Source organism: Castor canadensis, chromosome 8 (assembly GCF_047511655.1).
Source record: "Castor canadensis chromosome 8, mCasCan1.hap1v2, whole genome shotgun sequence".
Lineage (NCBI taxonomy): Eukaryota > Metazoa > Chordata > Mammalia > Rodentia > Castoridae > Castor > Castor canadensis.
In genome coordinates, this window is record NC_133393.1 from 31,175,939 (window position 1) to 31,193,022 (window position 17,084).

Sequence of the window (17,084 nt, forward strand, 5' to 3'; positions counted from 1 at the left end):
TCCAACTTTTTATCTTTTAATTCTGGATAGATTATCTGTTTAATTTTCAATCATTTTTACTATTATTTTTCCTGTACCTTGCATGGCAAAATTGTCTTCCTCACTAGACTGTGTTAGGGACTAATTTATCCCTTAACTCTGTATGTTTATTGTGCTATAGGTATTAAGATAAATTGTGGGCGATTGCCTTTAAGTGACAATTATGTTGAACTCTAATAAGATTATTAAAATTTTTCCTTTCCCAGACTCCAAAAAACAAAGCTACCATCTTCAAGTTATGCAGCATCTGCCTCTACCTGCCACAAGAACAGCTCACCCACTGGGCACTTGGCACCATAGAGGATCACCTCCGTCCTTACATGCCAGAATAGGGTATTGACCAGCAAAGTGGAGATCAGAGAATGCAGCAGCAGTTTTTTTTTTTTCTTGTTTCTTACCACTTTTATTCTTTCAGAGTTAAAGAAAATGGACTCATGCACAGAATACTATGCATTTTGAAACTTGTTCATCCTGGATTTTTTTTTAAATCATTTGTATCTCAGAACTTAAAAAAATTAGATGTCTTCTGCACGGACTGTGTGAAAGAAGATGCTTTGCATATTTGCTGCACTGCATCAGCATCTCTCAAAAATGTGAAATGAAAGGACTTGTACACTGAAATGCTTAAATGTATCTGAAAGCACAAGGTGATACTCATTTTTGATGGTCTTCCCATTTGTGCTGGTTTCTGCCTCTTTGACATTTGTCATCAGTATTTAGAGGGTGAGAATTGAATGTAAGAGGTAGAAATAATATTTTTTTAAAAACTTAATAGCTTTGGTATAATCACCGTTGTTTCGCAGCACTGTGAGGTTCATTCTAGTTATCAGAAGTGGTTGTTTAAAAAAAGAAAATACAACCATGGGAAAGAAATCTTAAATGAAAAAAAACATCTCATTGCAGGCATCCTTGCCTTATATTTTACTCTGGGCCATGTTTGTTTTCTCGGTACTTATAAACATACATATTTTTTTTTCCCCAGATCTCTTTCCCCAAGTTGCTGTTTTGAAAGTATTCTGCTGAGTGTGGATGCAGTTATACACACTAAGGCAGACATGGAGTCTGAAGTAGCTAAAGCAGCTATATAAAACTGAGAAATACATTCATAGCTGCAGAAACCATGATAGGTAGAGGACTTTACTTTTCAGTTTTTGTTTTGTTTTTTTGCTATTAAAGAGATTTTAATTGCAAAGAAAAAATTCCAGTGAGTTGTGCAGGAAAACTGGTTTCTACACCATTCTAAAGAAAAAGTTATGAGAGTTTTTGGAACATAAAAAAATGTTATGAAAGTTGGGATTTTAAATTGTAAAAATAGCTGGAGTGTCAAGGTTCTAAAAGCAGAACTCATTTTGTGCAATGAACATACGGAAAGACTACTGTATAGTTTCGTTTTTTTTTTTTTTTTTTTTTTTCTTTTAAATGAAGAAAAGCTTTGCTTAAGGGTTGCATACTTTTATTGGAGTAAATCTGAATGATCCTACTCCTTTGGAGTAAAACTAGTGCTTACCGGTTTCCAATTGTATTTAGCTTTTTCTGGTTGGAATTTGAAAAAATGAAAACCTAAATAAAATAGGTGAAAGTTCCCTGACTATTCAGGTGAATATAAAAAGCTTGAAGTGCTAACTTTTTCTTCTAAGTCATTGGGGATATTACTGGTCACCTTAGTTTATAGCTGAACAGTAAATGCAGAATCAGAAAACCTGGCAGTTGAGTTTGTAACTTCAGCAAGAGTAGAAATCAGACACTTGGTTACCTTTCAATAGTTAGCAGCCTACCCTTAACCTCTTGCTTCATGGCCCCCCTCCAAAAAAAAAATACCACTCTTAATTTGGAAATGTGTTTTCACATAATAGAAACTATTTGAAACAACACTTTGAATGTTTCTTATGGTCTGATACTATTCTGAGCTGTTTTCTTTGTATATCAATCCTAAGTAGCAATAGATGGCAGGGGTTGAGTTACTTGCCCAACTTCATGTCAGTAGTGGAAGATTTAAATTAGGCTTTCTTGCTCTAGAGCCCAGGTTCTTAACCATATGACCGTTTGAGTTTGTTGCATACATTATGATTCTTCATCCCTTAATACAGTGATACTTTGTTTGCTGGAAAAGATGTCCAGTAGTTGTCAAGCTCAGGGAATATAACATTGATATACTTAACCATCCATATTCTAGTTTTGTTAACTATCTCAATATTCTTACTTTTAATCCCCCTGATAGTTGACTTGTCCCTACTGTTCTCTGGTCTAGAATAATTCCTTAGCCTTTGTGTTTAATGATCTTGACATTTTTGGATTACAGGCCAACAAAAACTTGCTCATTTTGCATTCGAGTTGAATTTATGGATAAATTGAGTTTATGCCCTTCTCAAGTTATCATCTAGAAAGAAGCATTGTCCATCTGTCCCTTAATGCTGTTAATTTTGGTTGCTGGTCAAAGTGTTCTATTTCTGCACTACATACTTTTACTAGATACCTGGAAAACACTTCCTTACTTTGAACAGTAAGATGTAACTCCTGTGTCAGCCTCCAGCCCTGGAATCAGCTGTTCTCTAAGGAACATAGGTTCAATCTAGTGGGAAATAATAGAAATCAAGATCTGGGTCTCCTATATGCTCACTGCTACAGGGAATCTTCTGCTGCCCTTTAAACAGATTAGCCTGCATCTTTTTGTTTGCTATCCATACTGAGGTTTGAACTTGGCCTACACCTTGGGCCATTCCACCAGCCTTTTTTGGTGATGAGTTTTTTCAAGATAGGGTAGGCTTAGAACCGTGATCTTCCTGATCTTTGCCTCCTGAGCAAAGGCTTGAGCCATCTTAACTAGACTGTTAGCAATTTTAAAGCTCCTTCCTTTTCAATCTTTAGTCATGAAATGTACACTAAGAATGATGTAGAAGTAAAATTTAGTAAGGGTTCTATAATCCACAGAACTGAGAAATGAAGTAATTTGTGAACTTGATCTTCAATACAGTAGACTGGGTGATTCAAATGTGCTTTTATAGATGCTTTTATTCCCTCTTTAATACAAAAGGTGCCAAGCCAGACCTACAATAAATTACCAAAGTGTTTGGACCAGTTAGGTCACTAATATGCTTTGCTTCAAACTTAGGAAATATCTATGGTAATTTTCCAATATGGGCATTACTTCATCTATTTTGAAGTTCCATAATATAGAAAGGAAATGGAAATATGGCATGGTATTTTAAAGCTGGAAAGGACCTAAAACTCACTAAGGATTGGCCATTGCTATAATCTAAATGTTCATAATCCTATAAAATCTTAAGCCCTAAGGTGGTTTTAGAAGGTGGAATCTTTGGGAGGTCCTTTTATTAGTGCCTGTAAGAGACCCCAGAGAACATCCCTTTGCTCTTTCTGTCATGTGAGGATGCAGCGAAAAGGTGCCATCCACACACAAGCATGTCTCCACTAGGACAATGTGCTGGAACCTTGACCTTGGAATTCTCAGCTTCCAGAGCTGTAAAAAATTTGTTGTATATGTTACCCAGTCAGATTAAGGTATCTATTACTGTTTATTTCTCCTTTAGTGTAATACTGGGCTTTAGTAATCTTTAGAGTAGTCCTGCTAGCTTCTTTGCTTTACTTTTCAAAACACAAGTTTTCATCACTTACGCATATGATTTAAAAGTAAAATGAAATCCTTGAAATGAACAGACACTCCCCTTCACTCTACCCTACTTGTCTTCTAGGTCCTTTTCCCCAAAGAAAATACTTCTTAGCTGCTACTGGTTCCACTAGTTTATTTTGGAAGCTCCAAATTTACACATTATGTTCACTGTTGGGTTTCTTTAGGTCATTCTGCTGTTCCTCAGTTTCCCAGGTGTTTGGTGTGTCTACCTTGTGCTATTAATTTTCCTGTGGCCTTGTTGGTCAGATCCACAGAGGCAAACGCAAGTGTTTTTCCTTGCTTCAGAATACGTGTTGTAATCACTATTTCTTCTCCTATTTTAGCAGGTGACATGTACCTTGAAAGGAAACAAATGTAAATATTAATGGCAAATAATTTTTAACAGGGAAAGTTGGGACAAGCTCATAACAGCCTTCCTATGTAACTTATTCTGAAAAATAAGAATGATATGGTACCCATGGCTCATGCCTGTAATCCTAGCTACTTAGGAAGCAGAGATCTGTGAGGCTTATAGTTTGAGGGCAGTCCAGGCAAAAAGACCCTATCCCAAAAGACACCAAGACACACAAAAGGGCTTGTGGAGTGGCTCAGTGGTAGAATACCTGCTTAGCAAGGCCCTTAGTTCAAACCCCAGTATCACCAAAAGTAATAATACTGGTAAGCTTTTTGTTCTATCAAATTTGAATGGTTGGTCCTGATCAGCTTCTCTTACCTTATCCACATTTCTTTTCCCATAAATGACATTTTCTTGCATTCCCCTTTATGTTTCCCACTTTATTTGGGATTAGTGAAAGATTTCCTTTAGCTTTCATTTAATCGGCTTAAATTACTAATTCTGTATCTTAATAAAAGAACTACAAGGAATGAATATGAGGACCTAAGAATCCTGGTAATGAAAGTCATCCCTTAGCTAGGGCTGGTGGCTTATAACTGTAATCCTAGCTCATAGTTTGACACCAGTCTAGGCAAAAAAAATGTTTGTGTTAATTCCATCTCAACCAATAAAAGCTGTGTGTGGTGGCACATGCCTATCATCTAGCTATGCAGAAAGCATAAATAGGATCATGGTCTAGGCCAGCCTGGACATAAAACACGAGACCCTATTAGAAAAACAGCTAAACAAAAAGGACTTGTGAGCATTACTCAAGTGGTAAAGGGCCTGCCTAAAAAGCACAAGGCCTGAGTTCAAACCTCAGTACCACCCCCCCCCTCCAAAAAACTAAAACACCCAAAAATCTCCCTTGGTATCCATGGAGGATTGGTCCCAGTATTCCTACAGACAGAAATGCATGAATAGCTCAAGTCCAGATTACTTAAAACACTCAATACAATGTAAGTTTTACATAATTAGTTAACAGCATATCATTTAGGGAATAATGACAAGGAAAAAGACTATAGAAACATTTTCCATTTGAGGTTGGTTCACAATCTGGGTGCAGAACCTGTGAATATGGAGAGCTGATTTGAGATGACCCAACTGGTCATAAATTGTCTTTAATTCAGTTAACTTAAAACTGGAGATGAAGACTTTAAAACAATGCTAACTTTTAAAGAGAAAAAATGTCCTTACAGTTTATTTTTATGTATTTGCTTTTTATAAAGCAAGGGCTTTAAAAGACGATATGTATTTTGGCCAAATTCGAAATAAGACTAAAGTGTTGGTGTGTTGGACTTTGTTTCTGGAAAGAATAGAGGCCAATCTTGAATTCATGGACCTCAAATTTAAAGAAATAAAACAACATTGTTTAATATTACTTTATCTACTTTTTTATTTCCCCTAATTTTGTCCTATAAATCAAGAAGTTTGGCTAACAGCCATTAGTTAAATGAAGTTAAGGGAAGATAAGCAACTCCTTGTGTTCTAAATGAAGACATTAAAAATGAACTGGGGAATTTGGAAGCTGACATTTGTCACAGTATTCTTATCTTAGCATATTCTCTTTTGTGATTTTTGGGTCCCCCCCCCACCCTCCTTTTTTTAAACCTAGTCATAGCCATTTTCCATCTGTATAACCTGAGGCTCAGTGGTACAGTGCTGGCATGCTTGAGGCCCTGGGCTTGATTCCCAGCACAGGAAAATAAAAAAGCACAAAAATAGTGTAAACTTGGGCTGGTGAAGTGCCTCAAGTGGGAAGATCACCTGCCTAGCAAGTCAGGGGCCCTGAGTTCAAACACCAGTGCTGCCAAAAAAAAAAAAAGTGTACATTTGGTATGTCAAGTGGTAGCACAAAGAATGAAACATGAGGTGTTCAATGACTGAAGTATTTAGTTTTGAAATATCCAAAACCTTTCAGACATGTTCTAGACCATCTCTGTTCAAGTGAATCAATTTTTGAAACTTTAGGCAGCTCTTGGGGGCCAGTTCTTTAGGTAACACACACAAACACCTATTTTTTGAACTCAGGGTTTCACACTTGCTAGGCATGCAGTCTACCACTTAAGCCATTCCACCAGCCCTGTTTTGTGTTGGGTATTTTCGAGATAGAACTGTTTGCACAGGCTGGCTTTGAACTGCAATCCTGAGCTCTGCCTCCTGAATAGCTATGATTATAGGCATGAGCCACCAGAACCTGGCTGGGTAGCATATACTTTCAAAGGCCAGGACTATACTTGACTTATTAAAAATAGGGTTCTGAAAGCCACAATATCTTAAAAGGTGATGAAATGCAGTGCTAGGTTTCTCTGTCCTAATACAAAAGCAAAGTCAAGTGATTTTATCCCTCATTATATAATAAGGACTGCTAATACCAGTAACAGAAGCAGAATCTTTTCTGTACATCGTAATGTCAAAAGGGCACTTGAGGAACTGACATTATTTCCCTCCCTCCCGCCTTCTCATCATCTCTCCCTCCCTCAGTTTTGTTTTTTGAAATAGGGTCTTGTTATGTAGCCCAGGCTGCTGGCCTCAAACTGGATCCTCCTGTCTCACCCTTGTGAGTGGTGAGGTGTGCATCACCACTCCGGGCGCCTGTGTTTTAAATAAGCTTAATAAAAGATTTAGATGCTTAAAACCCAATAATCTACATTATTTCCATTACCTTCATGTCTGGTAACATTGGCACTTTCACCCCTGTCTGTACTCTTAAGAAACATTTTTTTGTTGCTTTCATGGAAAACACAGTTGTCTTGAAACTAAATCCTTGGGTCCTGCTCTTTGTTGAATGGGACTGAAAACAGTACTAGTTAATGTTGGAACTGAATTTTTTTACATTTTGGAAAAGTTTGGCTCCTATAGGCTTTTTCATAACAATGACAGCTTGACTGCTGGGGCACTGCTACCTGACCATGTAGTTTAAACCCACAGAGCATGAGCATGCCTTTGTAGGCATAGGCAAGATCTAGGAGTGCTGCCTGACACCTGGGCTCACCTTGTTACAGATTGTGAGGTATGTACGAAAGGTTCTTCACCTTTGAATTTTATTCAGGCTTTTTTCACATCTACTCAGTACAGGACTACATGAATTTTAAGGACTACCTGAAAGTTATAAGCCATGAGTGTAGGATTTTTTATCCCTTCCAGTATATATATGTGAGAAGCTATTCGTGGCTTGAATGTTTGGCGTCATCCCCAGCTCTGTATTTTGGAGTCTCCATCTTTGAATTTAACCAAGTTTAGATTGAAAATATTTGAAAAAATAAGTTGCATCTTTAGTGCACATGTACAGAAATTCTTCCTTGTATTCTCTAAACAATATAGTATAACTTTACACAGCATTTTTATTGTTTTAGGTATTATAAGTAATCTAGAGATGATTTAAAGTATACAGGAAATTTGTGGGCTGTATATAAATAACATGCCATTTTATATAAGGGACTTCAGCATTTACACTTTTTCTTATCTGGAAGGGGGTTCTGGAGCTAATTCCGCACGGATGCAGAGGGTTGACTGTACTTTGAAATTAGCTGTTTTCATTGTAGGTTTTAAGGCCATCGAATATTTTATGGTAAATGTATAGCCTCAATTAAGGATCAGCAGATAATTGCATTTCATGCTCCTTTCATGTTATAAATGTGTTCAGTGTTGGTTGTTTGAAATGATTATCAAAGCTTCAGCATTCTGGAGGGTACAGCTCGGATACATACGTGATGTTCATGTCAACGCTGACTCCAGGTACTCCCCTTTCTGTGCACACCAGAGCCATTGTTGATATGTTGTCTACTAAGGTGGCTGTCAAACCACCGTGAAGAGTGCCATGTTTGTTAGCATGCTCCTCTTCTACTTTCATTTCACAAATTAATTTCTCAGGAGCAGCAGAGACAAGAGTCACCTAAATGTTAAAAATAAAAATTGAACATTAATTCTGTGGCATTAGAAAGAGACAAATCCAAACAGTCCGTCGAGGACAATCATCGGCGCTGGGCACTGGTGGCTTGCGCCTGTAACCCTAGCTACTCAGGAGGCAGAGGCAGTGAGTTAAATCTGTCTGTCTACCTTCATGTCCCTCTAATTACTACTTACAAAATCTGGGCTATGTAAAAGACCTTTCCTCCCCCGCACCAGGAAGGCTTATTTCACAAACCACTTCAGTGCTTTTGCTATTGTTTATCCTACAAAAGGCCTTTTTGAAGCAAAAGACCCAGAAACACAACGTAAGCTATCCCAAACAATACTGTGTCGTGGTTTACACACGGTAAACCACGGGTAAATCAACGGGAAAAAATGTTAGAATTGGATCGTCTGTTTATAGCAATAAATGATCTAGCCACAAGATGTCCTCATGAAGTAGTAATTACCATGCAGGAACAAAGTGTAAGTTCATCTTATTCATTCATGTATTTTATTTTATTTTTAAATTATTTTTGGTAGGACTGGGGTTTGAAAACCTCAGTGCCTTGAGCTTGCTCGGTAGGCACTCTACCACTTAAGCCCATGTCCCCATCCCCCATTCCTGTATTTTTTGCAATGCTGGGGATCAAACCCAGGGTCTCATGCATGCTAGGCAAGTCTTCTACCACTGAACTACACCCCACAGCCCTACTCGAGTCTTTAAATCAGACTGACAGTATAAAAATGAAATTAATCTGCACTCTTGGTTTAATTTAAAAGAAGAAACTATTGCAGATACAGTATCTGCAATGAACACAGGTTTCTTTTTTCTTTCCTTCCCTTTTTTTTTGAGTCAAGGTCTTGTTGAGCTCAGATTGGCCTTGAACTCCAGATCCTGCTCCCTCGATCTCTTGCATGCTGGGATTACAGGTGTGCGGCACACTCCCAGCTCAATGCAGGTTTCCTGCTAGGTAGGTACTCTACCATTTGAGCCATGCCTCTAGTCCTTCGATGCAGATTTCATGAAGTAAGAGATACCGTTTTTTTTTCTTTAAGTAAACCTTTGATTCCTTGTTTGAAGAAATCTAACATTCAAAAGTATGTTTTTGAAGAGGCATTAAGAAAGGCTTCTTCAAGAATGACATCTTGAGACTTGAAGAACAGGCAGGAGTTGGGTGAAGATACAGAGAAAAGCCAGCAGGTCAAGGAATACAAATATAAGAGCCTTGTAGTAAACCAAGGCAGTTTAGTGTATTTTACGATACAGTATGTTTAATAGTTTGATCATCTAACTTTAGCTGGGATGACAAAAGGTACAACAAATGTCAAATTAGATTTTCTATTGTAGAAATATAGTTTCATTTTTCCCGTCTAAAAAGTCAAAAGACATGCTAAAACACAAAACTGGCTTAAAATATACATTTAGAGATAATTTTGTACTTGTCAGTCTGATATAGCAAGAGAAATGCATTTATGTATTGTCAATTCTTGTCTCCCTAAGGAAAACAGAGGCATTAAACCAGTGGAAAGTAACAATGAAGGAATGTCCTATCTAGTCTCCCAGAGATTAATAAGTAGACGTGATGGGGCAGAAGCCCATAAAGAGCTAACATCTCTCTGATCATGAATGGGGTAGGGAGTGAACACTGAGGGGAAAAAAAAAGAATAATAAGAAAAAAACCCCTCAGCCTTAGTTAAGATCCAGGCTCTGGGATGCCCATTTATTAAGTTATTAACAACAGATAACAGCATTAGAGATCAGACCAAGTGATTTTACATGCATTGTCCCCATCTCCAAAATTCGGGAAGTGGAAATGATCTCCATTTTACAGAAAACAGTCTGTTTGACTCTTAAATCTCAGGTTTAGCCATTATACAGAACAGCATTCCTCCATGTCTTACCTGGATTAGTGCGGACAACTACATCCTGATTCATTACAATGTCATGTAGCTGGAAATTTGCCTGCCACAGCTTAACAAAAGAGAACTGGCCAGATGTGTTTCATTCCTAGGATTCTGCAGGTTGGATTACTGTCATAGACTGGCGTGAACCTTTATGACTAGGCCACCTTTGACACATGGGCTCTTCCGTTTATCATGAAAATTGTCTTAGACATGCACATGCAATTATCTGCCTCATTTTCTACATGGTCTTCAATGTATTGTCTCTTCTATGCACCTCATGCCTTCACAGGGGTTTATATGACCCATGCTGCCCTACTCTTCCAAGCTCTGCCCAGCTACTTTTCTCCTTGCAATCAAAACTTATCCTCTGTTTAGTTTATCTATTTCTGACAGGGTCTCCATAGGTAGCCCAGGCTGGCCTGAAACTTGTGATCCTCCTGCCTCATCCTTCCAAGTGCTGGGGTTATAAGCATGAATCCCCATGTCTTGCTCTGCTTAGCTTATTTTTATTTTTAAACTTTTTTACTTTGTTTAGATTAAAAGGCTTGAACAAACTTTGACTATGTGCTCTACTAAGGCACCTGAAAGATCCTTTCAGATCTTCCAACTTCTATTCAGTGGTTCACTTCCCTTCTGAGCATACCTCTGTATACATGAAAATCCCAGCTACCAGATAAACAATAAAGTTTCCTAACATTAGTACTCAAGATACATGGAACATAAATAAAATTAGTAGATCTAATGGTTCCTGTCATGACAAATTTAAGATAATTAAAAAGTCTTAGGGCAAATAGCCTAACTGATAAAATTACCCTAAGTCCTGGAGTCATCACTTGTTTTCCTCTTATCTCACTGTCCAATTCCATCAGCAAATCCTGACAGCTGTATCTCCAAACACATCTAGAATCCTAATCACTTCCTTAGCCTACCTATTGATTCCACTCTGGTCCAGGCCACTATCATTTCTCTTCTTCTGCCCTTCCCTCATGTCTAGTCTCAATATTAGCAACAACAAAAGTGCTTCTTTTAAAATGCAAGTCAAATTGTATCACTTTTCTACTTTAAACCCTTTCTAATTAAGCTCTGTTTCACTAGAGTAAAAGTCATAGTTCTTGGGACCGGAGATGTAGTTTAGTAGTAGAATGCCTGTCATTCATGAGGCCCTGGGCTCAATCCCTAGCACCAGAAAAAAAAAAAAGAGCCATCAAAGTCCTTAAAGTTATGCATGAATGCATGATCTTACGTGCAACTCTTCCCCCTTGCTAGCTTCCTTGGGATTACCCCTCAAAAACACTGCAATAAAGTCCTGGAGATTTACATTTACTGTCCTTCCCAAACATTCTTCCCCTTTGATTTCCATGCCTTGCTCAGGTTTTTATTGAAATATTACTATTTCAGTGACATCTTCTCAGATAACTTATTTAAAATTGAATTCTCAAGAAAGAACTCCAGGCTGCTGTGGTGGTGTGCACCCATTGTCCTATCTACTTGGGAAGCTGAAGTAGGAAGACAGCTTGAGATTACTTTCCAACAGCAATGATATCTTGTTCTCTTATTGTTCATTGGTAATGCATATTGCTCCAAATTTTTACAAACTGATGGGCAAAACATGGTATCACATAGTTTTAATTTGATTAGCCAGACTAATGGTACTATCAAGCATCCTTTGATGTTCACTGGCAGTCTACATTTTTCTATAAACAGCCTGTTTTTATATTTTGTGCTCACTTACCTATTAGACCATTTGCCTCCACAACTCTTACCATATTAGATTTTATCCCCCAATCAAAAGGTGAATTCTTTTTCAGACTATTGTTTTTTGAATTTTATTGCATTTTCTGCCTTAAAAATGTGAGTTCATATTAGCAATGTGTGTAATGCCTGACACACAGTAAGTGCCATGTAAGTGTTTTAAGAATATGAACTAAAAAACGAACTAAAAAAGTCACATACAACACATCATGTTATGGCCTGCTCCGATGTTATTTTTAAAGACATGACTTTCCTCAATTTTTAAGGTCTTTTTTTTTTTTTTTTTTTTTTTTTTGCAGTCCTGGGTTTTCAACTCAGGGCTTCATGCTTGCTAGGCAGGTGCTCTACCAGTTGAGTCATGCCTCCTTCCCGAAGACCTGCCCTTTATAGTTACACAAGGCTCCTTCACATGGAGCTGCCCTGATTTCTTTTGCCAGTTTCCCTATGGCTGGACATTTCTTTCCCATTTTTGACACCATAAACAATTCTGCAATGGTATTTTTTGCATATAAACCTTTCTAAAAATCTTGCCTTGTTATTTTCTTGTGTATTTCTTATAGACAATTTTAATGACTAATAATGTATTTGACAGTATTTATTGTCATAACATGCTGACAAACTTTAATACCACTGCCTTTTTGTGATCAATCTTTTTTTTTCCTTTATTTTCAATTCAAAGTCTTAAAGTTCTTCTAACAAGCTTAAGATTTATTCTAACCTTTCTAATCATTTCTGTCTTCTTCACAGGCTTTCAGTCTTATATGTCCTCAAGTTTCAGTGCTAGATCTTTACCACTTTTCTGGTCTGTGTTCTTCAGACATCTTATTCATGTATACATCTTCATCTTTCATTTCCATCAGGAAGACTCTACACAAGTATGCGTATTAGATTCTACATTCTAGCATAGTACCTGTCATTTGAAATTTCCAGTACACATTTCCACATGTGGTATTGTGAGGGAAAAAGTTCCAATGTCAAATAACTTAAATGTAAAATTGAACATTTTGAATTTATAGTTTTATTTAGATTCAAGTGGCAATTTGAGATTACTGTGTACTTTATTAAACTTTTTATTAAAAAACTGAGGACTTCAGGGTTGTAAAACATTATTGGCTTATTTCAAAAAATATATACATACATATATAATTTATAAAGCCAAAGCCCCATTTGCTGTTTTCATTTGAATCTCAAGAATTTTTCACATTGCCAAGACTAAAAAATTAAACATTTTCAAGTTACAGAGTTACTTAAAAGTTTTAATATGCATTACGGATACAACATCTCCACTTATCTGAGGTAACCATAGTAGTCAATTCACACAGACAAAAGTAAAATGGTGATTGCCAGGGCTGGGGGAAACAGAGAATGGGGACTTATTGCTTAATGGGCACACAGTTCAAGTTTGCAAGAGGTAAACAGTTATGGAGACAGATAGTGGTGATAGTTGATAGTTGCACAACAATATGAATGTAACTAATACTATTAAAGTGTACACTTAGAAATAGTTGGTAAATTTTATGTTATGTGTATTTTACTAGAATTTATAGACAAAAATTGACAGAACATCAAAGTTTCTGAACTTATTTATTCCTGAAACTCTTTTTATGGTGCATCTGATGGAACTCTACCTTGCAATAAGCTTTTCTCCTCTCCTTGGTTATCAATTTGTAAAGGGCAAGGAACTATGGTTGGTATTTCTTTATAGTCCCACAGTATTTAATTTGTCCACTGATTTAAAGGTGATCTTTATAGCAAGAATAGAGCACTAATTTTTACTGTTCTTCTGTATCAGGGATTTATGAAAGATAGGTTTTGTGGGTGCTTATAAACACTGATAAAACCTACATTTTAAAAAGAGAGTAGACTTAAAATAAGGAAGTTCTCGTATGAGACCCTATGCGTTGACTTGGTTCCTGTATTGGTACTGATTGGAAAGTGCCTTCAACAGATCTTTCCTGTCTTTTTTTTGGGTGGGGGGCATTCTGGCATTTAAACTCAAGGCCTTGCACTTGCTAGGCAGTGTTCTACCACTTGAGCCACTCTGCCAGTCCTAACACATCTTTTCTAAAGGAATAAAAGTCTCCATCATTTACTAGATTCCATATGATGGGTCAAAACATCTGACCAAAAAAAATGAAACTCTCTTCTCAATATTCTCAGCCAAATTTTAAAGTTTTATTCTACTTGATTTATTGACTTAAAAATTATTTAAAAAGCCTATCACTGAAAAAAATCATTAAAAAGAGGTTAACACTCACAATAGACCTATCTTTTCACCCTAGAAGAAAATGCAGTTTTGCTTTGGTGAGGCAGTATTGCATATGAAGTTCTTTAGTAACCAATAAGGTTATTGTGGAAAGTGAAGCAACAGTATCACACGTCTCCCTTTCTTCTAGTACTCAGAAAACATTATCCCTTCTCACCTTTGCAAAAGCATCACAATCAGAACACATATTTTTAGGAGGCCATACATATCCTTGTACCAATTTATAGTTTTAACAATTTACACATTAAAACTCTGCCTTTAAAAATGAACATTTCAAGAAAAAAGAAGAGTGTCTCTTGCCTTGAAAAATATCTGATATTGTATTTACATAACCAGAAGGACAATTAGTTTTTCATAAAATAACAAGTCAGGGCCCAGTGAGGTTATAAAAAACCACACTTGATAACAACGAGAATTTAACATGAAGATTTATCATTTATATTAACATATTGATATTAATGACACTATAATATATATTTTGTATCATATATTACATTTATAATAGTATAGTACTATAAATAATTTTACAAATTTTTTGGTACTGGCATTGAACCCAGGGCCTCGAGCATGGACTCTATCATTGAACTGCACTCCCAGCTCTAATATAATGAATCATTAAGCACTAATTTGGAGAAATACCATATCCTTTTCTACATCAAGATGAAGAAGTCCCATAAATGCCAAGATATGAGGAAATCTCATAATCTCAACAAACAAATCAAAGTTCAGTGCAAAGGCACAGTATATATTTAGAAAATATAAAGTAACAATTTAACTGGTTTTGACCCCAGGCCAAAGCAAGAAATTAAGAGAATGGTCTAGGCCAAGGTTTCTCAACCTTAGCACTACTGACATTTAGGTCAGGGAACTGTTATTGAGCATGGTGGAGTGGGTGTCTGCCCGTTCACACGTGCAAATTTGTGCACTATAAGATACTTAGCCATATCTCCTGCTAGATGCCAGCAGCAACTCTACCCCTCTATCCAGAATGTGATGATCAAAAATGTTCCCATTTTCAAATGTACTTTGGTGAGCAAAATCATCCCCAGTCGAGAGCCACTTATCTAATGACCTTAAAATGTACAGTATAAAGACCATATCCATGATATGAATCACTATACACAAATACATACTTTAGTCCTTGCTTTTCTGATCACACAAAACCTCTTATATATCAAGTTATCAAACATAAAGTAATATTAGGGTGTAAACCTGTGTGTTTTAATACCCACCAACTACATGTTAGTCCTGAGCACTTGTATGCAGGATGGCCAGTCTGAATGGAGAAATGCTGTAAACAGTGTAAATTTCACACTGAACTTCAAAGATTAAGTATGAAAAATTCAATGTTTAAAAAAAATACCTACTTGGTCTTTTTTATTTTTTTCAGGGAGGATCTCACTATGTAGCCAAGGCTGACCTTGAATTTGAGACTATCCTGCTTCAGCTACCCAAGTACTGGAATCACAGGGTAAAATATGACGAGGATTTTAACTAGGTACTCACAAGCAATCAAACCTATGGCAAGATTATTATATAACTTACCCACAAGGTTGCTGAAAGCTCCAGAAGGAAAAATGGCTACAGACTCACCTCCCCAGTGCAGGTGCTGGGTCTCACACTTGCAAGTGTGTTAACACTGAGGTACACTGGCCATCCCTGCTACAGATTTATTATAGAATTTAAATTTCCTCTTAAACCAACATGTCCTTTTTAGGATAACATTATCTTTCCAAAAGATACTGTCATATAATATGTACTTGGATTTATAGCATTTTCTACACTTGATCTGAAGGCTCAGAAGCAATACATAGCATTTTCTATTTGTAAACATCAAATACATTTGTCTTATTTCATGTTTTTCAGAAAATCCCTGATAATCATTGTTAAAACACAGCTTGAGTGGCGTATTCCCAGAGAAAGACCTATAGAAGAGATCAGCATTTAAATTTCATTTCTAAGTTGTTTCTACGGCTGGAGGCATGATGCAAGCAGTAGAGCGCCTGCCTAGCATAGGAAGACTTGAACTCAAGCCTTAGTACTACTAATTTCTTAACTTTCCAGTATTCTATCTTAATCAGAAAAAATAGATATGCACACATTCAAACATTTAGAAAAAAACTGTGACCGTTCTTAGGTTGTCTTTCCAATTTAACAATATCAAGCAATTTTTGCTATTGATTCTTATTCATAAATGCTTCCTATGGAACATAATGGTTTTCTACAAAGACACTAAAGTGTCTTTGGACACTTTGGTCACTTGAAGTGACCCAGGAGTCTGGGTTAGTTTGTTCATGTTAGAGGAGACCGAGACTGGCCTTGCCTAACTCGCTGCTCACTCAAACGAATCTCTTCAAACATCTTTGGACCTTACAAAGGCCGGTTTCTGAAATGCACACTGTCTTCCATCAAGGGCAAACTCCAGGACTTTGTTGAATGCCTTTATGAAATTTACCAAATCACAACAGAAAAAGAATTTGCCTCTTCTTTCACCACTCTACCTAGCACTAGTTTTTCATACCTTACAGCAGTAACTATTATCTTCTAATTTTTCAGACTGACTGCCCCTTAAATATACAAGTTGTCTCTTACTTTTTTTTCCCCCTCAGAGGCACTACAAGCGCTTGGTTGCTGAAAGGTGGAATTCTGTCTCCACGAGTGATTACCATACTTAAATACCTTTAGATCAGAGAAGCTACATACTCGACCTGACAGGGAAGAGGCGCTGCACAACGCAGTAATTATCATCGCTAAGGTGGATTTACAGGCTCACCAGCATAGAAAACTAAACAGTGACATTTTATTCAGCGCTCACCGAGCACCAAGCACGGAGCTTTCATTTCCATCATTAGAAGCGTCGTTTTCAATACCTTTTCTAAAACTCTATCAAAACCAGGACCTTTGGTCAGGACCTTCAGTATTTCCCGCAGATTCAGTACCCCGGCGCTCATCGCGGATAGCCCGCAAGCTTCTCGGCTGTATGCAGGAAAGAGCTTTGCAAGAGACGGCTGTCACAGAGCAAAGGGCGCAGAAAGTGAACGGCTTGCACCTTCTCTGCCCCTGGTTTATTTAAGCTCGAGGTCAGGCGTCGCGTGCGCCCGCCGCCCGTGTCCCCCGCAGCTCGCGCACCAACGTTCCGCACCCTCTTGTGACCGAGCGCGCACGCGCAGTTCGTCCCCATCATCCTGGGCCGTCAGGTCTGTCGCGCC

The 17,084-nt window shown here is 37.4% G+C and overlaps 2 protein-coding genes across 2 annotated transcripts in view; one reads left to right on the forward strand and one right to left on the reverse strand.

The window, feature by feature from the left end:
- Nucleotides 1-5,439, forward strand: part of C8H6orf62 (chromosome 8 C6orf62 homolog) — an 18,908-nt gene extending 13,469 nt beyond the window's left edge. The window contains exon 5 of the mRNA XM_020173058.2: nucleotides 246-5,439. Within this exon, the coding sequence (XP_020028647.1) occupies nucleotides 246-371 (126 nt within the window). The 3' untranslated portion in view covers nucleotides 372-5,439. The remainder of the gene's footprint in view (nucleotides 1-245) is intronic.
- Nucleotides 3,781-16,968, reverse strand: Acot13 (acyl-CoA thioesterase 13). Its single transcript, XM_020173059.2, has 3 exons — nucleotides 16,746-16,968; nucleotides 7,769-7,953; nucleotides 3,781-4,022 (listed from the first exon to the last, which is right to left on the reverse strand). The coding sequence occupies exons 1-3, from the start codon at nucleotides 16,824-16,826 to the stop codon at nucleotides 3,866-3,868; spliced, it is 423 nt and encodes a 140-aa protein (XP_020028648.1). The 5' UTR covers nucleotides 16,827-16,968; the 3' UTR covers nucleotides 3,781-3,865.
- Nucleotides 16,969-17,084: the final 116 nt, after the last annotated feature.